Here is a 26,993-nt window from a genome sequence, read left to right on the forward strand (position 1 = left end):
GAGGCTGAGGGCGAGCATGTTTGCAAAAACCCATGCCTGAAGCCCAGCGGCTGACTAGACACCGTTTAGAGCACAGAGCCACATCCACTTTTAGAGAGAACTGCCAACGTCCACCGTGGCACCCCACCCGCCGACTAAGCACCCATCTGTAAAAGTAAACTCCCTCATAGAACAAAGCAGCATTGAGGATCCCTGAACAGTTTTGATCGTGTTTTAGTGACGAAACCTGCTCGTTTGAGCAGCCTGGAAGAAAGTCCTGCCGTGGTGGATGGAGAGGCAGGTGTGTGCAGTTGGAAAGTCATTCCAACTGCCCCAGGCATCCAGCACTCCTTCTTATTCCATTAACGCCACTCGGAAAACGGTCAGCCTATTCTCTGAAGAGGTTGCACAATGATGCGAACAGCTGAGGACAAACACGGTGTTTAATTAAGAGCCAAATGTCCTGGAAAAGGTTGTTAACCTAGTTGGCAGCATAATCAGGGCCTCAAAGTCACGACCCCTTGATATTCCTGGCCTTGTGTGGAGATCGAACGTTACTCAGAAATACGCACGCGTCACACACACACACACACACACACACACACACACACACACACACACACACACACACACACACATCTAGTGACTGAACCAGTTTCCCTGCCCTGACCCTACTCACCCATACAATACACTGCAAACAGAGCACATGGCCTCTGGGGATGACTGAACTGGCTGGAAAAATCCCGTGTTCAAGTTGATTGCACCCTCTCTCTTCCTATTTATGTCCATCTGTTCGAATCTCCACAACCGGGTCTGTTCTTCCCGTCGAAACCATATTCACAACAGCCCTTATTCTTCGTAGTCCGACACCCCCACCCACCGCTCTCTCCCCCTCTCTCTCCGAGGCACGGCTGTCTGTGGCCTGAGGCGTTCAGAGGGGAACCGAGGAGGAGGCCTGGAAGGGAAAGAGGAAGGAGCGTGATAAGGGAGGGGGCGACAGGGAGGGAGGGGTGATGAGAGCAATGCAGGGAGTGAGGCATGCTGGCGTTCTGCAGTCAAGGGAGGCGAGAAGAGAGAGGAGGGAGAGAGTAAGCAAGCGGTCGTATTAACATGGCTCCTGGGGTTCTCTAACTCAAGCCATCCCGTTCTCCTCTTCATTTTCATCATAAACATTCTCCACTACTCGCCTACACACACCATACATGGGGCAAAAGTAATTTAGTCAGCCACATTGTGCAAGTTCTCCACTTAAAAGATGAGAGAGGCCTGTAATTTTCATCATAGGACACTTCAACTATGACAGACAAAATGAGGGGGGGAAATCCAGAAAAACATTGTAGGATTTTTAATGAAATTTATTTGCAAATTATGGTGGAAAATAAAGTATTTGGTCCACTAGAAACAAGCGCAAGATCTGTCTCACAGACTGTAACTTCTTCTTTAAGAGGCTCCTCTGTCTCCATCGTCCTGTATTAATGGCCTGTTTTGAACTTGTTATCAGTATAAAGACCACCCGCCACAACCTCAAACAGTCACACTCCAAACTCCACTATGGCGAGACAAAGAGCTGTCAAAGACACAGAAACAAATTGTAGACCTGCACCAGGCTGGGAAGACTGAATCTGCAATAGGTAAGCAGCTTGGTTTGAAGAAATCAACTGTGGGAGCAATTATTAGGGCTCCACGGAAGATCTCACCCCATGGGGTCAAAATGAATCACAAGTGAACGGTGAGCAAAATCAACAGAACCACATGGGGGGACCTAGTGAATGACCTGCAGAGAGCTGGGACCAAAGTAACAAAGCTACCATCAGTAACACACAACGCCGCCAGGGACTCAAATCCTGCAGTGCCAGACTTGTACTTAAGCCAGTACATGTCCAGGCCCGTCTGAAGTTTGCTAGAGAGCATTTGGATGATCCAGAAGAAAGATGGGAGAATGTCATATGGTCAGATGAAACCAAATATAACTTTTTGGTAAAAACTCAACCTCGTCGTGTTTGGAGGACAAAGAATGCTGAGTTGCATCCAAAGAACACCATACCTACTGTGAAGCATGGGGGTGGAAACATCATGCTTGTTGGGGCTGTTTTTCTGCAAAGGACCAGGACGACTGATCCGTGTAAAGGAAAGAATGAATGGGGCCAAGGGCATTGAAGATGAAAACGTGGCTGGGTCTTTCAGCATGACAATGATCCCAAACACACCGCCGGGCAACGAAGGAGTGGTCTTCGTAAGAAGCATTTCACGGTCCTGGAGTGCCTAGCCAGTCTCCCAGATCTCAACCCATAGAAAAAAAGTGATACAGGCTGGGGTATCATCAGGTCCCTGTGTGTTTACAGTGATATAGGCTGGGGGTATCATCAGGTCCCTGTGTGTTCTACAGTGATACGGCTGTGGGTATCATCAGGTCCCTGTGTGTTCTACAGTGATACAGGCTGGGGGTATCATCAGGTCCCTGTGTGTTCTACAGTGATACAGGCTGGGGGTATCATCAGGTCCCTGTGTGTTCTACAGTGATAAAGGCTGGGGGTATCATCAGGTCCCTGTGTGTTCTACAGTGATACAGGCTGGGGATCATCAGGTCCCTGTGTGTCTACAGTGATACAGGCTGGGGGTATCATCAGGTCCTGCTGTTGTGTGTTCTACAGTGATACAGGCTGAGGGTATCATCAGGTCCCTGTGTGTTCTACAGTGATACGGCTGGGGGATCATCAGGTCCTGTGTGTTCTACAAGTGATACAGGCTGGGGGTATCATCAGGTCCCTGTGTTCTACAGTGATACAGGCTGGGGTATCCTCAGGTCCCTGTGTGGTTCTACAGTGATACAGGCTGGGGTATCATCAGGTCCCTGTGTGTTCTACATGATACAGGCTGGGGGTATCATCAGTGTCCTGGTTGTTCTACAGTGATACAGGCTGGGGTATCATCAGGTCCCTGTTGTTCTACAGTGATACAGGCTGGGGGTATCATCAGGTCCCTGTGTGTTCTACAGTGATACAGGCTAGGGGTATCATCAGGTCCCTGTGTGTTCTACAGTGATACAGGCTGGGGGTATCATCAGGTCCTGTGGTGTTTCTACAGTATACAGGCTGGGGGTATCATCAGGTCCCTGTGTGTTCTACAGTGATACAGGCTGGGGGTATCATCAGGTCCCTGTGTGTTCTACAGTGATACAGGCTTGGGGTATCATCAGGTCCCAGTGTGTTCTACAAGATTGTAGAACAAGGAGTGTTTCCAGAACATATAGCAGGGTTTCCTGGACGCAGTTAATCCACTACATGACAAAAGCATTTGACTTAAATCCATGACCCCCATTCGCTCTGATACCTTTTCAGAATTCTAGTCTGGTGTGTTCTCACACTGGCCTTTACGGACGGACCACCCAGGGCTGTGTGTGTGAAGCTGCTGACCAGCAGAGCCGGGCTAAGGCAGACAAAGGAGTGGGCTCATTCTGGACACCGGCCCTGAGCCCTGGTCAATGGAGCTCTGATCCAGAGCCAGCCAGCAACACTGGGCAAAACCTACACCCCAACCACACTACACAGGCCCAGTCAGAGAGATAGGACCCACTGGCGGATGCATCGTCTCCGCCTCTCTCTCTCTGTCATATCAAACCCCTGACAGTTCAAACACAACTACCCACACAGCGGTTTCCATTTCTACTAAATCTAGGCCTCAGCTTTTTCCAGATGCGGTGGCCATTTTTAGTCTGTCCACCTGCCTAAATATTCATCCCAATCTGACGTCTAAACTCCAGTCTCTCTCTGTTACCACACTCTCCACATTCCCTCCGGGCATCACCCCTAATCTGTAATCCCAATATGTGTTATGGAGGAGGCCTTCAAGCTGAGGGGTAAAGGTAAGCTGAATGGCAGCAGTGGACTTTGATCCTGTGTTTACCGGGGTAAACTCAATATTGACCTTGGGTGAATTCCAGCGCCATAGAGAACAGGCTTGGATTGCAGCCGCGGCAACAACAAAAAAATCTACCCGGCCTTCACCCACCCTGCTAACCCACATTCCACCAGGTCAGGGCTACCCCACCCTCCCCCAGATCCCATGACCGTCTCTGGGGCTAACACACTACTGAGCGAGACAAGGAGAGATTCATTTAGAACGAGATGATGATGAGTGTCAGTGTTCAGACTCCAGAAGAACCCGGCCGGGGCCTGGGCGGGTGCTGAGGCTGAGAGACTGGCAGTCAGTAAGAGAATCAGGACACTGCAGACACGGAGGCCGAGAAAATTTTAACTCTGTAAAAAGCTGGACTGTCTCCCTGCATCAGCGCAGCTCCGGGGTCCAGGACTACATGTTGTGAACGTGCTCGGGCAGCCTAACGATCCCTCAGACTGTGGCCGAGACCCCAGCCAGTATGGACAGACCCCAGGCTATAGGAGGCACTCCAGACACGCTGTCTGGCTGTGTGCACACCCGGTAGGGACACTTCTAGACTCACAAGGTTTTCAGTCACACACATACTCATTCACTGTGTGTGTGTTGCCTCAGTGAGCCCACATCTGGCTGCCACTAACTCAGTGTCCCAAACTGGGTCCTCGGGCCCCTAAGGGGTGCACGTTTTGGTTTTTTGCCCTAGCCCTACACAGCTGATTCAACTAAACCAACCAATCATCAAGCGCTGATCATTTGAAGTCAGCTGTGTTGCGCGAGGGGCAACAACCAAAACGCAGAGTTTGGGAAATGCTACAATAACTCACTGATGCCCACGGTTAATTATTGACCTACTTGATGCAGTCTCTTTCACCACACTCAACCTCTTATGTTGGCCAGTGGGAAAAGCACAGCACTCGCTAAAGTATGCACTTAACACTCATACACAGACCACTTGTGGTGTGTGTGTGTGTGTGTGGATCTGCTGTAGTGTGCTTAAACAGACAGACACCGCCTGCCCGGCACCAAACCATTCTGAAATCCCTGACTGGAGAGCTGAGAGACTCAGAGCATTTTGGTAAAATGTTGACTCACTTGTTTCTGGACAGGAAGCACACACCCAGCTTGAACTGTTCATTTACACTTCGTCTGAACTGTCCCCCTTTTCCACAGTCTCATCCCAAATCCTCCATCTCACACACAGGAGAACAGGAGAAACAAATCGCTCTGTACTCCTATTAATAGAGCCATAGTATTGAGAGCAACGGGTGTCCCAGTTCCGTAGACACACATACAGAGGACAGAACCTCAGGTGACTGACTCCACCATGGACCATGCCTCTGATCTGAGTCACAAATGGAGGCGACTGGATGGAGGAGAACAAAAAAAAAAACGCTCACCCATCGGACAACATGAATCAGCTTTTAAATATAATCCATTCCACATTTTGCCAGCCCGTTTAAAAAGGCCTAATCTCATTTCAGTGGGAAACCATTTCTAGACACTACCAGTGAATTACACGACTTGTTTGTCTGATCCGACAGTATCAGAAAGGCCTATTTGAATAAGATCAACTGACAGATCATCAGTGTTAGTCGTTGACGCCGTGTATTTGAATGAGCCTGTTATAAAACAGTGTCTGTAGAAAGGTCCAGTCAAGGCTGACAGGCGGTAGGCAGACTAGCGTGCAGAGAGTTCGCACTGTTATTACTGATAGATAGCCAGAGGGGCTATTTGGGGGTGGGGGGGGGGGTGTTGCATATGTTTTTTTGCAGAGCAACAGTGCATGATGAGGCTTGTGCCTGTGGAGGTGTGACTGCATCAGCCAAGATGATGAGGAGTGGGGGAGTGGACATGATTCAGCTACATGGGAGGAGTCGGGTTTGACCTCTCAGCTTGTCTTAAAACGATGGTGGTGGTATCTCTGTTGGTTCCGAGTCAGATTGCATTCTGACCTTTGACCTAACTAAGACTGCACCCCCCCCCATTACATTTTAGAGGTCCCCCATCATAACTTACTTTAGCATTCTAAGCGCATTTCCTGAAATTCTACACATTTCCAATTATATAGATCCATCATCTTTTCTACATACGGTATACATTTGCTTTTACTCGTGTCAGTTTACACTGAAAGCATTTCCCCCAATGTAATTACATTTTCTTTTTTTAAACAGTTTAGATTTAGTCAACCCGAAGGGAAAAAATGACCCAACCCAAGGATTTCAATGTCCGGGGAAAAAAACAGTCACGGATTAATACTATACACTGGGCGTTACGGATGAGGCACTCCTCTCTGTTCCTGAAAGGTCATATCATAAGTGTTTGCTAGATAGAACACAGAGCATCAGACAGCTGTGCTGGAGCCACAAAAATCTTCATCTTATCCCCCAGGGCTCTATTTTATAATAATATCTGGAGAGTGATTAGACCTAACCATAACCAAATATATATATATATTTTTTTTATGTATGAAAAGGCACACAATTTGATCATCTAAAAACACACCTTGAAGGAACCTCACTGATGAGGTGAGCCTTCCTTTACCTGTTTATGCATGCTTTATATGGCTGCATTTTGTCCAGTCTTGTTCATTTGAATCCTCTGCCCTGCATTTACACAGAGCAAAATAAGCTACGGCTTGTATCTAGAAAAATCTGTACAAATGAAAGTCCTAAACCAAAAACCCAAGACTGTGACCTTTTATGATCTTTAACAAAAAAAACTTTATCGAGTTAGCTTATCGGCGCGTTCCGACATGTCAAGAGACGATATTTGAGCCGGGACAGGGGACAGACTTTTTGTTTTGTTCTTCTTTAGGACCTTGTGCTCGCTTCCCCTCCCCGAACCTGCCCTTCTTCCAGAGTTGAAGAAGATCACAGGTTTCTCTCTCTCCCTACTCTACCTCTGTGTGTGTCTGCTTTTCAAAGAGGAGAGGAACTTATCTGTGAGCTTCTTCCCTGCTAGGCCTTCACTCTACTTCCTTGCACACTGCCTGGGCTGCTGTCACACACATTTGAAGCCACAGAGCAGACGTATAGTGGTATGTATGTCACAATGAAATATTGATAAAGCATGCAAGAACCCTTGCAGAACGGGTTGCGGATAGGGAGAGAGAACGTCCATCGAAAAGAGAAGGAAAAAAAGCATAGGTACGAGTAACAGACACACGCAAAGGCACAGGGTAGAATATTGAGTACGTGATTACCTGTATACAGAATCTCCCACACAGGAAATCATTCCATCAATATAACAGAGACTCTCAGAACGCAGAAACATCATCATCATCTGTCTAGTACTTGCACACAGTCAAACAAATTCAGTCTTTCAAATAGGAATACACGCACACAGCCATGTTTCCAGGCTTGGTTCAAACAGTTTTGCATAGTGTGTACAGTCGGCACTCTGGTTATGAATAACCTACTATCTGGCAAAATCCCACCTCCTGCAGTTAACATAACCCTTACAGCGAGGCTCCAGGTCCTCAACAGCACTCAGCTGCTTCGATAGCTAGGAGGACCTGTCAAAAACCTCTGAGGCATAGTACTGCATTACTAACAGGCAACGTCCACATATTGAAAGCAAGACAGCTGAGTATGCCTAATCTCTTTAGTCTCACATAACATTCACTTCCTGTCTTTACACCTCATCCTCAGGTGCCCCCTCCTCCTGCAGATCCCAGCCCTGTCCCACTATAATGAAATGCAGGGCGGCAGACAAACAAGCATCTGTGGCCCAGCTTCTCCACAGCACAGCCCCATACATTACACCAGAAGACAGTTTGTCAGGTAAGCAAGTATTCAGCGGCCGCCGAGGGAACCGCACACTGCAGCCTTGACTACCGTCACCTGAACCAGACTAGGGAAAAACTGCCGCCCTTCGCGGCCGGCCTCGTCTGGTTTAAACAAACGAGAAGGGCAGCCGGTGCCCAGGAGGGGAATAGGGAGGTTGTTTTCGTGTGTCTGAGGAGGAGAGCGCTGATGCGGAATAGCAGCTAAGACAGACAGACGCTCCCTGGGCTCAGAGTAGCAGGCTCTGCTCCTGTGTGTAGCTCAGAGGGGGAGACAGGCAGCACAGTAGGCCTCTGACAGAGCACATTTTTATGGGAGTGTCTGTCTGCCGGAATGTGCGCTGCTTTCGGCACGATTTTCCAGAGAACGCGGTTGCGGTTCTGCTTGTGTTCAGTAAATAGTTTGCATGAATGTGTAAGGTGTTGTTTTATTTTGGGATCTACATTTTAATCCAAGGCGAGGGTTGTCAATTCCATCTACATCCTGTTTGACAACAACAACAAGGGCCTTCTTCTAGCACAACAGGGAGTATGACGAGTTCAAACCCATGGGCATGCAGTGTACACAATTATTGGCATCTCTGATAATGTGCTCTATCGTCTCTCACCAGACGCTCCATCTATCGACCCAAACAGATAACACCCACTTACGGCGATCGGCTCCACAAGGCCTTCCCAATGCCCATTAGACAAATGATACGCTCGGCCCCGGCATCACTAGACTAGATTGTGTAGGAAATGCCCATGCATCCTTCTCTCACCACAAAAGGTGACCCCGCCCACATCCTCCACTAGATTAATGCGATGTGCTCCGTGCGCTCTGGCAGCAAAAAGAAGGACCACATGAGAATATATGATTATTATAGCCTTGGTCTATCCGGTGGGCAAAAAGAAGTGGCGACAGGGATTGTGTGGTTCAGTCTGATTGACGTGCCATAAAGGTAGTGTCGTTTCAGTTGGCAGCAGAACAACATGCTGCAGAACGTGTTACTGCAGTACTGAGTGGCAAGAGACTAAACAGACAAGACCACGATAGTACAGTGACTGTTTTCTAATACACTCGCTAGGCTACGCATGCACACAAAGCCCACACAGATGGATGTTGTGATAGACATTGTGTGAACTTAAAAATGTTTAATAAAAAGTTAATTTCACTGAACGTGTGAAGCATGGCTCTGTTCCCTTGGTGTTTTAAATCTTCCACACCCTGATAGATTACACTTCCTTATCCGGGGTAGTTTGTGTGAGCTGCTAGCAAACACTGGATTTTGATAAGGCAATCTATTGCAACTGAACAACCCCAAACTATTGTTTCTACTTGGAAACAGCATCCTGAAAAACCAAGATGCTTAGCTTGAGTTAAATTGACAGGGATTTAAATTACACAGTGAAGTTTTGGCTATGGAATTGGCGATGGTAACGCATCACCCATGTTAATCTCTGGATTTGGGGAGAACTGAAACTAACATTAGCTAAATAACTTTGAAATCACGAACATACTAATTCATCTCTCTATCTAGCGTGGTAACGTTACGTTAACTGAAATCATCAATTTGGACTAACCTAGTAAGGTAGATTTTACAATACAATGTAGTAGTAGTTCATCTTTAGTGACCAACAAACTAGTTAATCATAATTGATCGTCGTATGCCATCAATCACAATCTGATACGGACTACTCTGATGTTCAGCTGATGGAAATGCTAACCACATTCCGGTCTTTGATAACGTTAGCTAGCTAGCCATACGTTAACGCAGCAAGCTAAAACTGGCTTGTTTGTGGTGAAAACAGGAAACGCTTCGTTCAAGAATTCAAATGTGAAAATCCAACGTGGCAAATGTAAAATTAAAAATCAGATAATTTAAACGACTAGTTAGCTAGCAAACCTAATTAGCTAACTAGCTAAACGTTCAACAAATCAAAGAGCAAGCTAGCTAACGTTACTAGTCTTTCACATTCACATACACACAGACAGGTAACGTGCTATCTAGCGAATGTTAGTTAGCCTACCTGCCCGGGCATCACAAATCATTAACAAACACGCTAAAGATAATTGTATTGATAATGGAATGTATAATACACAAACAGAACAAGGTGACTGCGAATTCAAATGCTTAGTTGCAAATAATTTTTTTCTTACCTTGTCCAGACAATTCACTTTTTCCGTAGGGTACACGACTGTGCCACATCTGCCACACGACGGATTCATGTTTGAGGAATGCTGTTTAGCTGGATAAATTAGACGATAAAAAAATAACTGTCAAGTAAACGTGTTCTTCCCAAACAATACGGGTCGAGTTTGACGGCTGGATTTATCAAATCCCGGAGATTGTTGTCGTTCTAATCGCACAGCTGGCTGTCAGTACACGAACCAGACACGTAAAGCGCGGGCACGGCACCTCTCTTTCCAATGCCGCGCTCCCGAGGAGAAAGGAAAGGGGGCGGTCCCACAAGGAGACGCTTGATTTCAAAGGCGGCGTATATAATTGGATAAATCCTGTAATCAGATATCAATCTATGGAGATCGATCAGCGTATACTATATTTGATACTTAAATCCAACACAAATAGCAATACTCAATGATTTTAAGTTGGTTGATTCCATGGAATGCGGAACTAGATTTTTCACACCACCATCACTGGTCATCACTAGTTATCACAGCCACAAAGTCATAAACCCCGCCCATTTCTTCATTTTATCTTCTTAAAATGTGATTCTAAACCTAAACCCAACCTTAACCCTCAACTTAACCACACTGCCAAACTTATGTATAACCCTAATATTAAATTAAGACAAAAAATAAAATGTGTGTTTTTATGAGTTTTTTCGATAGAGACAATTTTTACTTTGTGGCTGTGCTATCCAGTGGAAACCACCATTACCGTGGAACAAGCGCACGAAAAATCGTGTACAATGACATATAGAAAAGGTATCTAGAATACACGCCAATGCTTTTTATTTCACATGATGATCATGACATCTGCTACAATCTGTATGTAGGCTGCTGTGAAGGCCTACATGGAATAAAGTTGCAAATAAATTTGGTTTGGGTGACATCTGCTGTCGCAAATCAGAATTGGTTTCACTGGTCGGGGTGCAGAAATTATAGGCCCACTACTTTTCTGGTTGACATAACAAATAAACATTATTCATTCAAATGCCTTTATTCTTTGAAAGTACTGTATTTCAAAACATGATCCTCAATCTGGGTTTAATTTACAAGGTCAAAGTCTTGTATGAAGAGCACTCTGCCGTTTTGAAGTCATTGAATTGCCTCTGAGCAATTTATTAAATACATTCTTGGCATATACAGTACCAGTCACAAGTTTGGACACGCCAACTCATTCAACAGTTTTTCTTTACTTGTACTATTTTCTACATTGTAGAATAATAGTGCAGACATCAAAACTATGAAATAACACATATGGAATCATGTAGTAACCAAAAAAAGTGTTAAACAAATCAAAACATATTTTAGATTTGAGATTCTTCAAAGTAGCCACCTTTTGCCTTGATGGCAGTTTTGCACACTCTTGGCATTCAAACATTAACTATACAATAATAAAAAAAAGTTGAAGAGTTGATCATTGAAGAACATCCACAACCGGTCTTCGTTCTTGTCATGGAAGTGCAGGGATACAGAATCCTTCATAGTGTTTTTTCCATGGATGCTGATAGTCATAATGTACCACAGTTTATTCCAGTTACACATCCCATGGAGGTGTGTGGTAAATGGTGAGATAGCAATCCGTACCTGCTGAGAAACTTGGATCTCATCCACACCCATACTGAACAAAGAAATTCTAGCAAAGCCTAAAAGTGGCCTTTTCTCATTTGTCCCTTTCCCTAAAACCTGAGTCGCGGATGTCTAAAAGAAAAGTAGAAGACTTTGTCCACCAAAAATTATATAAAATGCCACCCACTTTTTAGCCAACAAAGACAGGGACTATATTGAGGTGATTATTGAAAAATGAATGAACAGAAAAACATTATTTGTGTAATGGAGTAAGGGATGTGTGTGTAGCTCTAAGCTCACTCCTTCCTCTCCTACAAACTCATTTTTATCTCCTCATCATCCAGTTGCTCCTCAGTCCGGTCAGCACTGGCCAGCTTCCATGATGCCCTCCTTCTCATGACCTTCGACCACCACCTCTGCGTAGCTGGAGTGGAATCCCTGCTTCCTGAACTTCATGGATGGCCAGTAGCTGTTGCGTCGCTATTGAAATAAGATCATACAGTTCATTGTTTTAAAGGTTAAAGAGAATGGGAGGAGAAGTCTACATTGAACAGGACAGAGCTGGTTGAATGTGAGCCCTGTTAGTGTCACTAACCTGTAAGACGTAGAGGGGTGAAGCAGCAGAAGGATGAGAGTTGACGTAAAGAGCCAGCAGTGTCAGAGCCAGCAGTAGCACCAATGCAGCTACTACACCTGCTATAACTCCTGTGTGAGCTGACCCGTCGTGTTGTCTCGGGGGGCCTGTCTTCACGTCTAACCAGGAAAGAGAGACAATGTACAATCAAAATCCTGTAACATGGCTCCATACACACAATTCAAAGTGAATCAAGATCCCACCCACCTTTACCATTGTATAGAATCACACGTTTGGTTTCATCTGCAGGAAGCTCAAATGTAGGATCAGTTTGAATATTGAGCAGTTAGGACTCAAACTGCTTCCATTGTTATTTTCCTGAACTTCATTTCTGTGCAATTTCTTTGCATGTTCTGAGAACACATAGATTACTGTAGCAATAGAGCATTACTATGCAGGGCCTTCTAGCTCTGTTTAACGCTGCTGCATGCACAGTTGAACTCTGATACTCCGATATAAACCCTCCCAGGCACACTCATTTACACACTTGACTTACTCTCCGTGGCAGGGCCTTCTAGTAGGGGCCCCAGGGGAGTGGTGACCTCAGAGTCTGGGGGAACTGAAGGGTCAATGGAGCTGTCTGGTCTCCCCATGGAATAATCCTCACACGTAACATCTTTGGCCTGTCCATATAATGGATGGGAAATGTGGTTTTAACAGAGGAAGCTGAGACTGTGATTTACATTTGATGTACAGTACATGTCAAGTATGTGAACGTTCATTGACATTGTCCAATTCTACCTGTTCTGAACAGGCGTAGTCCAGCCACTCCTGCCTGTGTCTGTCCATTCCGTCTGAGCACCTGAAACAGACACAGATGTCAAACACAAAGAAACAAGGACTCCTTTATTCAGATAGTGACCTTACACTCCTCTCCTGCTCACCTCTGGAGGACGTTGCACCAGGTACAGCCAGAGGTTAGGTTGGACGAGAGGCAGAGTTCACAGCTGTCATGCTGCAGACAGGCTGGACAGAGGGAGGGAGAGACAGAGAGACCTGGGTTTTGATTCTGTAGCGACAYGATTGGCATTGGCATTAACATTATACTAAGCKGTGCCTGTGACTGGTTATTGAGGATGAAATGTCTGAGAGGCCTGTATGGGGGATAGAGATTAGATGCTTACTAGGCAATGCAGTGAACTCAAAGGCAGAGTTGTTGGTGATCTTAGTTGTATCGATGTCCACCCGATGGTACTCGTAGAGCCGACGTTGGGCATCTATGTGAGAGATATCATTTCAGATCATTTTAGCAAAAGTCTTTGACATCAAAGATTTGCCAACCTGGATAACTGTGGGTTAGGGTTAGGGAACCCTTTTGTGCTAACCTGAGGATTGAGGGGATGGCAGGTTTACCATGAATGCATCTGACAACCCTGCCTTCACTTGGTGCTCAGCAGAACGTATCACCTCCACTGGCAAAGGTATCTGACAGAGCAAGATTGACAGGTGGAGAAGAATGGACAGAGAAACAGAAAAGTGTGACTGTGTTATTAAGATGGAATACATTAAAATCAAAGACGTGTTGAACAAGATTCATAAGTGTGCATGTTGTAAGTCTCTCTCACATCTCTGTAGCTGAAGGTGATGGTCCCTGTGAGGTGCAGGGCAGCCTGGAAGGTGTATGCCCCCTCTGCTTCCCTCCCATGGAGTCTCACCCGCTCCCACTGCACCACAAACACCTCACCTGTGGTCAGTACATGACAGGTCACACAGAGGTCAACCAAGGGTCAAAAGTCAAATAACAAGCGCTGTCTGAATGTTACTCTATGGCTCACCATTGTCCAGGTACTGCACAATAGACTCCTTGGAGAAGCTGGGGTCAAAGTTGGCCATGAGGGGGGCGATGTACTGTGTTGCTGTCAGCATGCGGTGTGTGACCTCTCCCATGAAAATGAACCCTGGGGAAGGTCAGAGGTCAGGGTTCTGTGGAGATGCATGGCAAGTGGCAACTGGTAGTTACAATAGTTCATTCCTTCTAGGCTTGACGTAAGTAACAAGCAGGGAGTAGAAAGGAAGCATTATGATAAGTGGCTCCATCTGAGTTTGAACAACTTGCCATGTGTCGGAAGAATAATGAAATGTACCTCCTGTTGCTATGGTAATCTGCCTCAAGTAATGTCCGTAGAAGGGGAAGTCAAATGAGAGGGCGACCTTCTGGAATACGAGGAAGAGAGAGAGGGAGGGAAATGAAATGCGCGTGCTTGCACGTGCGTGCGCGTGTGTGTGTATCTGTGTGTATGACTCACCGCAGCCTGTCTGTGTGTGTTGGACAAAATGCCATGCATTCTGACTTGGCCTTGCTCTAGGTCGTTTAGATCTACCCAGAGTTCATCTGTGCGCTGGTCATCAGGGCCAAAACTACGCCATGAGTAATACCTACCAGCGTCCTCCTGTTATAGAACAGTAGAGGTGAGTGCAAGAGGGGAAGTTGAGGGATGAGACGGGAGAGATAGAATAATGGTGTGAGAAGGGGTGGAGAGGAGATGTTATAAGGAACAGCAACAAGCAACATTTGAATGCAGGCCCACACAAACAAACAAACACACACTCTACATTGAGTTCCAGTCTCCAGTTTATTACATAGTAGTATAACAAGAGAGGGATACTACATATAAAGAATGCAGGGTGCATACTAAATAAGTGAAGGGGATACGCTTTTAGAAACCTTAGGATATCCTTGAATGTCTTGGACTGTACATTTCAGCAGCAAGGTTGAAATGATTCACTGCAATTTGCTTTGATCTACATTGTTCAACTCTTTTCAATATACCCTCTGCAGTCTAATGCGGTTCAACATTGATTTGTTTTGTCTAAGGCCAGCAGGGAGCAGTATTCTACCACCACAACTGGAACAAGCAAATCTCGCATTGACATACTGTACGTACACATCTTGCCCACACTAGTGTGTTGTTGGACCACTGCCCCAGCGCCACTCACCACTAAGTGTGTCATGTTGTCTGGTAGGGTGTCAATGGTCAGTCCTCCTCCCAGTACTTCCCTGGCCACCCTGGCGTCACCCAGCCACGGCTCTCTGGGGGTCCTGTGTGATGGCTTCTCATGTCCATTCACATGATACCGCATCTCTGTCCAAAACACAGTGAGTCAGTGACAAGATCAAGTCAGTGTCAGTCAGAAGATCCATGTTTGAACCCACTCGGTCAAATTATAAACAAATCAAGCATTTGCTTTAGGCAGAGTTGGGGAAGATTCTCTGAAAATATTTAACCAAGCAACCAATTACTTCTCACTGGTAGAAGTTAAGCTACACTCAAGCTAGCCTTAAGAAAAATATAGGTTACTCAACTAAAGTTACTTTGATAAAGTAGTTCACTACATCAAAACTACTACTGTTGTCAGATGTCAACAGAATGTGTAATTTAGCCCATTAACACAAATCAGTTTAAAGTGGGAATTAGGCAGGTCTAATGCTGAAAAAAGAAAGGACATTCTTGCCTACATCACCCAGATTTTCTTTTAGCAAAAAAGAAGTGTGTAGTTCAGTAGTTAGCTACACCCATGGCAGAAAAAAAGTAATTCACTTCTGAAAACACTACCAAGATTAGAATTACGTTCAACTACCACCAAGCTACTGCAAAATGTAGTTAAATTACTAGTTGAACTACATGTAGTTCACTACTACTGCATAGCCCTGAACCAGGTGTGTATTACTCAATGCAATGGTTTGGATATTGTGGGCTGAAAGTGAACATAGCATTAACATAGTATCTCTGGCCATGAGGGAATGCTGACATGCATTTCAACTTCTGAACTCCTTTTATCAGAGTTCCTACACCTGCACCTGCATGCACCCACGCATGCACGAGCACACACACACACACACACACACACACACACACACACACACACACACACACACACACACACACACACACACACACACACACACAGTATACTCTGTCTCTTATACACATCTAGATGTGTATAAGAGCACACACACACACACACACACACACACACACACACACACACACACACACACACACATTAAAACGTGTGATGGCTGGACCACAGTCTAATCACAATACAACAAACTAGAAAGGCCTTGAGGATTTCTTGTTTTGTCTGCCACTTTGCTTTTCTCTCCTCCTCCTCCCCTCCTTGTCTTGCATATCCCATGGACTGCAATGTTCTGTCTCTTGGCACCAAAGTTGTGAGCCGTTCCCAAAGCTACTAACAACACAGCATATGTTCCACAGCATTCTGCTAAAACGTGATCCAAACAAATAACTCAATGTGGATTTGAGATCATCTGGGATTAGGAGGGACAAATCTCTGAGGACCTCCGTTGTTATCAGATAACACACGTCCCCACATCACTCTGCTTGAGGCCACAATGCATCTGGTTATACTGCTTCGCAGGCCGCAGCCACATAGGGATTTTCTGTCCGGAAATTACCGAAATTACCGATTCAACAAGAATGCATATAGGATTTTATCCGTTTTTTATTTCTCTATGTGTGGCCTTAGCCTCATTCAGGTTTTGTATGCACATTGTGATGTAGAGCCCCCCCCCCCCCAGCAGTTGCTGTCATTTTTGTTTTTGTTTGTTTATTCTGGCCCTGCATGGCAATTGCTTGTGAGTTATTGAGATGGTTAGTTGCCAGTTCATCTAGCTAAGTCAGGAGGTGTTTGACATGAGTGGTGCTGGAGATGTTGTCTATGTGTGGCGCTGGAGATGTTGTTGTCTACGCTAGCTACATTCCATTGCTAATTCTGCTGGCCTTTCGCCATCCAGTGTCATACAGATGCTGGCTAGCAATGTTTGCAACATCCAAGCCTTCTCGTTTATATGTCAGCAGTGTTGTGTTTTATGTGCACAGAACATTGTACGTGCATTCTATCTTTTATAGTGCACTTCTGTATAGAATACAGTTGCGAGATAAAGTTGTATATCAAGCTTTATCTTGAAAACTTGACTGTTGACATGCACGTTTTTGGGGGATTGTATTCATTGCACTAATGATCAAAATACTAAAATATACGTTTTGAGTGAACTATACCTTTACAGCTAGAATCCTTAGTTGCTACATCAATTTTTGGACAAATTAACGATATATAGCCATTACATCCTGAAGAATATAACTTATAAATACCTCATGAGTATAGTTCAACTGTTGTACCCCATCAGAAACTAACATACAAGCTTGTTTTACTCCAATGTCGGTACATAATGGAAATGCAAACCACCAATATCGTGTAGCCTCAAAACATAGTTACAACTATACTTTTGATATCATGGATGGTCAGTCCTTGCATCCATAGCTCTGACTATGAATTTGAGAGTGGTTACATTTCTCTAGGCCCATTCCTCAGCTTTCAGAATATAAAACATGTGGTAAGAGGTCAACTTGAAATAAGCTCGGCAAAAAAAGAAACGTCCTCTCACTGTCAACTGCGTTTATTTTCAGCAAACTTAACATGTGTAAATATTTGTGTGAACATAACAAGATTCAACAACTGACACATAAACTGAACAAGTTCCACAGACACGTGACTAACAGAAATGGAATAATGTGTCCCTGAACAAAGGGGGGGGGGGTCAAAATCAAAATAAACAGTCAGTATCTGGTGTGGCCACCAGCTATATTAAGTAATGCAGTGCATCTCCTCATGGACTGCACCGGATTTGCCAGTTCTTGCTGTGAGGTGTTACCCCACTCTTCCAACAAGGCACCTGCAAGATCCCGGATATTTCTGGGGGGAATGGCCCTAGCCCTCACCCTCCGATCAAACAGGTCCCAGACGTGCTCAATGGGATTGAGATCCGGGCTCTTCGCTGGCTATAGCAGAACACTGACATTCCTGTCTTGCAGGAAATCAAGCACAGAATGAGCAGTATGGCTGGTGGCATTGTCATGCTGAAGGGTCATGTCAGGATGAGCCTGCAGGAAGGGTACCACATGAGGGAGGAGGATGTCTTCCCTGTAACGCACAGCGTTGAGATTGCCTGCAATGACAAGAAGCTCAATCCGATGATGCTGTGACCCACCGCCCCAGACCATGACGGACCCTCCACCTGCAAATCGATCCCACTCCAGAGTACAGGCCTCGGTGTAACGCTCATTCCTTCGACGATAAACGCAAATCCGACCATCACCTCTAGTGAGACAAAACCACGACTCGTCAGTGAAGAGCACTTTTTGCCAGTCCTGTTTTGTCCAGCGACGGTGGGTTTGTGCCCATAGGCGACGTTGTTGCCTGGTGAGGACCTGCCTTACAACAGGCCTACAAGCCCTCAGTCCAGCCTCTCTCAGCCTATTGTGGACAGTCTGAGCACTGATGGAGGGATTGTGCGTTCCTGGTGTAACTCGGGCAGTTGTTGTTGCCATCCTGTACCTGTCCCACAGGTGTGATGTTCGGATGTACCAATCCTGTGCAGGTGTTGTTACACGTGGCCTGCATGTCTGTCCTTTCTCCCTGTAGCGCTGTCTTAGGCGTCTCACAGTACAGACATTGCAATTTATTGCCCTGGCCACATCTGCAGTCCTCATGCCTCTTTGCAGCATGCCTAATGCACTTTCACGCAAATGAGCAGGGACCCTGAGCATCTTTCTTTTGGTGTTTTTCAGAGTCAGTAGAAAGGCCTCTTTAGTGTCCTAAGTTTTCATAACTGTGACCTTAATTGCCTACCATCTGGATTTGGATTTTTACGAATTATCTTTGAAAGACAGGGTCCTGAAAAATGGACGTTTCTTTTTTTGCTGAGTTTACTGACACATTTTTTTTTTTGTTATCTGCATTGGACTATTTTGTCTATTATCATACAGTACATCTCAGTTATTATCAGCGTCATCATTACATTAATCGTTTTTTTCTGGTGAACTTCCCTGCCTGATCCAGACTTCAATGTTGCGCAACTTTTAGGAATACTTCGTCCTACTCTGAAAGATGGGGTGTGTTCATGACGTCACACGTACTATATAAATCTCACCGCACGTGTTTGTTTTTTCAAACGGAGTGTCTCTTCTAACCCTAAATTTGGTCGCCTTCCTGTACTACATACGTTTACTGTTTTGTCTCTTGCTTTCAGTAGACGACAGGAAGTTTTCGAATATCGGTAGGCATATGGCAAACAAAAAAAGCAAAGAGATTCACTCTGTGACGCTCACTCTTCCCGGTGGAATCACCATGAACGTGCCGTGGTCAGCATGGCTGCCGCGAAGAGTTCGTCTCTGCTGCTCTGGTAATTTTCTCTGGAAAGAACTTGTTGAGCAGATCAAACTGAGCTGGATAACAGGCGGATCTAAATGATGTTTCTGGTCGAAAGTCCGTGCTCAAACATTTTCAATCTTTTACCAGTTGTAAAATGTGCAGTCTGTTCACGTTTGAATTTGCTTGCTAGATCAGAGGGAGAGAGATGTTCGTTATTTTCGGATACCGTGTGTGATAAAACTCCGACTCAGAACACGGCCTTTTTTGTTACCAGATTTTGTTGTTGCACTAACTGGGTGGAATCATTTCTGACTGGCACAGGCATGCGTTGTATATTACCAGCGCCCTTACTGAATCAAATCACTAAATTCATGATAACTCTTCAGAACGTTTAGGTATAGTTAACCCTAAATTGAAGAAGGCTGTGTCACATCCGGCCGTGATAGGGCTGCGCACAATTGGCCCAGGGTAGGCCGTCATTGTAAATAAGAATGGTTTCTTTACTGACTTGCCTGATTTAAGTAAAAATTATCTGGTGCTTGACTAACACTAGGCAACCGTTTGTGTACATGTGGCTTGTTTCTGACAAATCTGAAAAGAAGCCTATGTTTAGCATATAAACAGAAACCAAACACTGAAATAGCCTGCAAGTGGAATGTGTTGAGGGAGCTAGGGGGGTGTAGGGAGCAGGGCTGTAGTTGGCCATCTCTGATCAGTTAAGTGGTCTAGAATAGAACGCTCAAGGCCATCGGTACTTAAATCACTGGCTAATCACCAAGACAACAAGAGGAGCCTGAGGAGGGCAGGAGGTGGAGGAAGAGATGTCACTTCCTAGTCGTAAAGGACTGTTGTGGTAAAGAGTCACGCTTCCATCCAGACTGTTTTGCATGTGCTCTGTCCCCCCCCCCCCGTCCCTCCATCTCAAATAGACTCAGGAAACCAGGGGTTTATCATTCCATCATATTTGTAAATCATAAATGTCTTATTTTATTGCCATTATCATTTGACATTCTTACATGGTACACTCTGAATGGCTCTAGCAGATGTCTATTTCAAAGGAAATGTTCAGTTATATATATATATATGTCACTAAAACATAATGACCACCATGTACTACACTGTCCAACTGGATGTATATAACTGATATAGATCCTATAAATCACTGTTAAATTCCTATGCGTTCTATAGCCTGGTCCCAGATCTGTTTGTGCTTTTGCCCTGCTCCATTGTCAATACAAACATGTGTTTGGTAGTCCGCTCCGAGTATTTGAACCAGCAACCTTTTAGTTATTGTCCCAACACTCTTAACCGGTAGGCTACCTACTGCCTGCTTGGCAAGAGAGCAGAAACAAACCGACTAGCACCAAGGCTAGTAATTATATGGCATAACCCTACAGACTATTATACCCAGAGCAGGGGGAGACCAATTAAATACATCAAGAGGCTTCAAGTCGAGATCAGGAGTATATAGAGGGATGTGAAGGGGGAGATAGGAAATGGAAGGGACTAAAGGACAATTAAAAAGCTAAAAGAGTGTGAGAGGCCAATGATAGTGGGTAGTGTCACGAGGGAGATTTGTTTTGTATCTTTGCTCTTCTTTTTTTAGGAAAAGTACAGGGACAGTCTGCAAAATAAAATATAAAAAGTCTAATTGGATCTTTGGTGTCACGTTTTCCCCATAGACGTATGCGTTTGCCAGCACTGCAGCATGTTTCTGGTGATGTGAAACGTATAGGACCGTTCTATTTCTATGGCTACAACATCCAATTATCTTGTGAACCCAGTTTCAGCACAGTACTACAATCCAGGGTCGTCTCCCCAGATGGGAGAGAGAACACAGAATCAGTTTGAAGAATGAGGCACGTGTGACTATGGTGTTTGAGAAGGTCTGTTTTTAAAATCAGCAGGCGTGGGTGATATATCATGTATTGCAGTGGCTCCCAAACTTTTTCACTCTGGGCCCCCCCTACCATCATTGGCGAACGTCCTGTTGTTTGCTCATGTGGTATCTGAGTGACTCAAGCATTACAACAAAATCAATGGGCAAAAAAATCGACCTAAACAACGTTAGCTAACATGGGCTAGTTGATCTGGACATTTCTGACAAGTTATAAATATCTCTCTAAGGTCTGCGATGACTGACACGGCAAGAGGAAAACTGCACATGCACTACCCAATTTGGTGCGTTCTGCTATTACAACTTTTAAAAGTAAGTTGAAAGCCCAACTAACCCGACCCCTCGGCCCCACAGTCTGGGAACCACTGATGTATTGGAATGCCTGATGACAGAGGACAAATAGGATATGACAAGTGAGAATACCATTATAACATAAACACCTCTTCTGTTAGAATATAAGGCTCACACGGGGTGTCTGGCCTGCTTTATCACAGGCAACTGTCACTTTACACCATGTGTATTCTACTATTATAATTCTCAACAGTAAGTTGAGACCCCGACTGAGTTCCTAAAAATATATATTATTTTGTACTGGTCCACGGGCCTGCAAAAAGGGGGCCTGGCCCCCAGCTGCCCATCCCTGCTTTACATTGACACATACTGCATGCACACACACCCACTCAACAGCTGCAGTGGTAATTGTAGGGTCAGACCCACAAGAGAAACAACCACCATACAGACTGCCCACAGAAAGTGACTGTGAAGAGTCTGAAAACCTTGCGTGCAGCTAATCAAGCAAATTGTCCTCACATTATAACTTGGACACATTACTAATATCATTCAAATAAAATTGATGCCACCTAGTGGGTGGCATAAAGCACGACCTGCATGATAAAACTGATAAGGCAGCAAGAGTTATGCTGAAACAAGATTTTCAATTCTGAAAAAACTCCAAGATCTATTCTATGAAAACAAGAGAGCAGTGATGACCTTACACTTCCTCTGTTATGGTGAAACCCAATCTCTCAGTGGATGAGGGAAAAGGAATTAATTCTGGTTTTCATTGTATGATAAGACAAAGCCCATAACGAACTAAGTCAGGCATCTCAATGAAGATCAGGGCTGAACCATGTCTTATTCCCCAATGCCAACATCACGCCTCATCATCCAAGAAATCACTTTATTTAATTCTGACAAAGAATCGTTAAAGGGCAATTCCACCACTTTTCAACCTCATTTTCATTATTTCCAGCACAATAGCGTTGTCGACATGTGTGAAGACGGCGCATTTATACACTTTGTAGAAGAAAAATGTAAAGTTAAAAAGTCATCAAAAGTTGAAAGATTTTAAAAACGGCGATTTTTCAAACACTATGAGATTTCACTGTGACACGGCGAGCAAGAAAATACCCCCCCCCCCCTCTGGCTAGAAACAAGGTTTTAAAAATCCCTGTTTTATTTTGTTTCTTTTAATCCTACTCTGTGATGTCAGAGGAGAAGCACATTTTAGGGCCTTTTCTTACATTTACATTTAAGTCATTTAGCAGACGCTCTTATCCAGAGCGACTTACAAATTCTTCTTATCTCTTTAACCCCAGATCATAGAAATGTGACGGTAACACGTATGTACCCCCTGGCATGGTGCTGGAGATAATGAATATGTGGTTGAAAAGTGGCAGAATTGCCCTTTAGGATTGTAGGTTCTTTTTCTCCCTCCCTGCCTCTCTATCCTTACTTCACGGATCCTGTTCTCCCGGGACTTGCCAGAAGTGTCTGTATAGATGTCACAATGACCCTTGCTGTTGCCGATGAAAATCTCCACGACAGCGAAATCACATCTATGGAGGTCATCCACACAGATATTTAGTATATCCAGATTTATCCTTTCCATTTTTATTCTGTTCAGGCTTGGCCCCAGTATGGCTGCACCAGACACAAGTCGTTTGTTAAGTGAAATTCTCAACAGGACAAAGAACAGAGAGCCAAGCGCTGAGGTCAGCAGCCTCACAATTCATTTTCATCCCTCAAGCTATGTTTTCATAATATGCGTTAGCTGCTGCAGATAGCTCTCAAGGGGTAGCTCCACTTGATCCTATATCAAACAGCTTTTTTACACTGCAAGTAAAAAAATAAATGATCTAATTTTATTCTGTGTAAGATAAACACGAAAAGCAATTAATTCAGCCCAGTGAAGAGCTGTTGCTGTTTTGAAGGTGGCAGATAGTATCAGGGAAGAGCATTTAAAACAATAAATAATCAAATTTGATGCTGTGTAAGATAAACACGAAAAGCAATTAATTCAGCCCAGTGAAGAGCTGTTGTTGTTTTGAAGGTGGTAGATAGTATCAGGGAAGGAGAATGGGATGCATCTTCCTTTCCCATATTGGAGCAAACCAAAGGTCACGAGGGGAATACACTCAGCAAAGAGTACTAGGTGAAGGGAAATAAAATATGACTTTGGGAGCAGAGATTTGGCCAATAAGAGGCTTACAGGATTTATTGAGAAGTGAGGAGGTCATCGAAAGAGGAGTGCAGTGGTGGGACAGTGGTAGTGACAAATCTAAGTACTCAGTCTCTAATAAAAGGCGTTATATGGCTAGGAGGAGAAACACATCACGATGCATCCCCCTCCATCGGTCTACCAGCATTCCTGTCACACCCCAAGCACTCAGAAATGCATATACTTTCGAAAACGCGTACATACAAACACACATGTAATATGTCATTGTTGTACTGTATGTGTGTCTACAGTTTTGGTCAATGTTGTGTTAGTGTATGTAAGTTGTTTTGTCTGAAACTTTGTTCCTCCTGCTGCTGTTGGACCAGGTGTCTCTTGAAAAAAACAAAATGATTTTTATCTCAATGAGAAAAACATGGATAAAAGAAAAACATGATTCATCAAGCTTTTTGCCTACATTCCTCAACAGTTTTTTCTCTCTGTCTGTTCACCTCTCCTTTCCCACCCTGGACTGCCTGACTTTTAGGCTGGGAGCAGAGTGGCAGGGAGAAACATGTCCAAATCTAATTTTAGGCAGAAGCAATGCTGTTTTGTGGGTTGTTGTTCTGAGTCATTCTGGAACATGGTGTTTTTTTATGGTTACACTTTCATTGCAAACTAGGTCACTAACTTTTCTGCACAAACAAAAAGTATAAGGGTATGCCAAACACAATCATGAACCTGCACCGTTTTCCATTTATAAGTAAGTTAGTAAAAACAATGTCTTCAAAGATATCTCTATGTAGGTCATGGAAGCCATGAGATATAAAAAAAAAATTATGCCATTACACACACACATCTTTTTTATGTTAAATACAAAAGTTATTATTCCATGTGATCATAAATTGCTGTGACATGTTAGGATGGAAGCATGAGAGAGCCAGGTGGACAGATGTAAATGGCATATATTATGTAAATAAAGGATGATTCTGGGATTTAAAAAAAAAAAAAGTAGAGAAGAGTCTGGATGAGGTTACTATTGTACGGCAGAAAGTACAACACCTGATTGACCTGGAGAGAGGCAGTGCGAAGCATTGGAAGCTGCTGAGGGAAGGACGGCTCGTAATAACGGCTGGAACAGAGCGAATGGAATGGCATCAAACACATTGAAACCATGTGTTTGATATATTTGATACCATTCCACTAACTCCACTCCAGCCATTAAGACAAGCCCGTCCTCCCCAATTTAGGTGCCACCAACCTCCAGTGTAATGAAGAGAGTGATGCATGGGGAAAATGAGGAGGGAAGGAGGGAGGAGACAACAGGTGAAAAAAGGTGATGAAGTACAGTGAGAAAAGAGAATCAGGATGGAAAACACAGGAGCGGTAGGGGAGAAAGAAAAGCTTACCTGTTTGTTGCTGAGCCCAAACTCTCCCCAACTCTGCCTGGGAGAAACAGATGAGTAGCAGGGCACTGAGACACATGTTGTTCAGCAACAACAAAAACACAGCTCTTTCCCTCTCACTCTTCCTTCTTCTCTCTTCTCTTTCAACTACATGGTTTCTCCTGGTCCCAGTCACCCTGTAGCTCCCTCTCCCCCCTCCCTCACATGCTCTCTCCCCTTACACACTCTCTCTCTCCCTCTACAACACCCCCTTAAAGATGTTCTTCCGTTGCCATGGTGATTACAAAGACATAGGGATGATAAGGCGTAGCAGCTGAGGAGATGAAAGTGTTCTCTCGCTCTCCCTGCATGTCCTGCCTCTCTCACGTTTTCTATCCATCCTCTTTGCTTTGATGTGCCCCACTCTCTGTCTCTCTCCCTCCATATTTTGACTGGGATGCTAGTGAAATCATCTGGAATCACAGTGGAGCCCTCTCTCTTATCTCTGAGGGAACTCAATAGCAGAAGAGTACATGCATGCCATGGCATCTCCTAGCCTTGGACAATGATATAGTCTCTCTCTGTGTTCATACACGGCTGCTGCAGAGAATTAAATGAATGCAGTAAAAACAGTAGAATCTCTTCACGGAATCTGTCTATTGACCTTCTGGTTATAAACTGAAGAACAAACCGTTAACAGCACTTCTAACCATACAGCCACCATACCAGATCATTACCACAATGACATTTACAGGTACTGTCCATTAGCACTTTAGTTTTGGTATTCCATGCCCGCTGCTATGAATGTTTATTTGGTAAATAAAAACAACCATATTGTCTTGAGTATTGAGCATACATTTTGTGGGTCATATGAAAAAGGGGCACGTCTTGTTTTGTTTGGCTATGGTTTCATTTCCAGGCACATGCGATAACAGTTTTGTCTGTTATGCGGTTCAAATAAGCGTTGCTTTACAAGCACTGTGTGGTTGTCTCCACCATCACTCCGCTTCTCTCTCCGCTGTTTCATTACAATCAGTTCCACTTCGAAGAATCAGGCTAGAGAACGATGGCGAGGAAATGACTTTACTACAAATGTAGCCTACATACTCGGGCTAGGGGTATATTTAGTAGGGCATGATACTCAGAATGTCATTGAACATTGGAATGTTACAATAGAACTGACTATTCTCTTGCACATTGAAAAGATACATCTCGGTTTTACTGTAAACAAATGTATATAAGCATGTTCTGAATAAGCTCCCACAATTTAATTTGCTTACACTGGTCTCTACTGGTCATCTGGGGAATTACAACATTATTAGAGGGAGAGACTTGATTTGTAAATGACTCACATTATACTGCGGTCGGTATGTGTTCAGGCTTTTCCACGAGTCAGTCAGATTCAGAGAGGTCAATAACATGTTGGATCTGGATGTAAAAATACAAACTTCAGAAGAATGTTCTGCTGTTCCAGTGTCATTCGTTTCAACCCAAACTATTTCTCATATTCAGCTCCTCTCCTGTATTACAAACACCCTCTCAGTTCTGTAATCTTTCCCTCTCATTTAACACAGCTCTCTCTCCATCGTCCTCATTCCCTTTTTTTTTTTAAATTGCCTTTTTTTTTTATACCTCCCTCCTCTCTTTTTCTCTTCCCCGGCACCCAGTCTCTCTCCCTGGGACCCAGTCTCTCTCCCTGGGACCCAGTCTCTCTCCCTCTACATTTTTCTGTGTATATCTTTCATGCGTCTGTACATCTGATCCTCCTGTGCTCTGCAGCCAGCTGGGTAAATATTGGCTCTGTGTTCTAGATGCGGTGCGTTTGTTACTGAAAGTAATCAGATTATGTTACAAAATGTGGGTAATCCAAAAGTTACGTTACTGATTAACAATTTTGGACAGGTAACTAGTAAATTACATTTAGAAAGTAACCTACCCAAACCTGCACACACACACACACACACACGCACGCACACACGCACGCACACACACACACACAGCGGTCTAAGGCACTGCATCTCAGTGCTAGAGGCGTCACTACAGACCCTGGTTCGATTCCAGGCTGTATCACAAC

At 44.4% G+C, this 26,993-nt stretch overlaps 2 protein-coding genes across 2 annotated transcripts in view; both read right to left on the reverse strand.

The window, feature by feature from the left end:
* Positions 1–10,076, reverse strand: part of LOC111981998 (LIM and SH3 domain protein 1) — a 36,424-nt gene extending 26,348 nt beyond the window's left edge. Inside the window, exon 1 of the mRNA XM_024013505.2 lies at positions 9,798–10,076. Within this exon, the coding sequence (XP_023869273.1) occupies positions 9,798–9,866 (69 nt within the window). The 5' untranslated portion in view covers positions 9,867–10,076. The remainder of the gene's footprint in view (positions 1–9,797) is intronic.
* Positions 10,077–10,586: 510 nt separating this feature from the next.
* LOC111980300 (plexin domain-containing protein 1) lies at positions 10,587–25,348 on the reverse strand. Its single transcript, XM_024011022.2, has 13 exons — positions 24,944–25,348; positions 14,965–15,110; positions 14,274–14,417; positions 14,112–14,181; positions 13,803–13,925; positions 13,593–13,711; positions 13,353–13,452; positions 13,152–13,244; positions 12,912–12,993; positions 12,769–12,829; positions 12,524–12,650; positions 11,989–12,146; positions 10,587–11,873 (listed from the first exon to the last, which is right to left on the reverse strand). Exons 1-13 carry the CDS (start codon positions 25,017–25,019, stop codon positions 11,754–11,756), a joined length of 1,419 nt encoding a protein of 472 aa, XP_023866790.1. The 5' UTR covers positions 25,020–25,348; the 3' UTR covers positions 10,587–11,753.
* Positions 25,349–26,993: the final 1,645 nt, after the last annotated feature.

The sequence above is a fragment of the Salvelinus sp. IW2-2015 genome, linkage group LG20, assembly GCF_002910315.2.
Source record: "Salvelinus sp. IW2-2015 linkage group LG20, ASM291031v2, whole genome shotgun sequence".
Taxonomy (NCBI): domain Eukaryota; kingdom Metazoa; phylum Chordata; class Actinopteri; order Salmoniformes; family Salmonidae; genus Salvelinus; species Salvelinus sp. IW2-2015.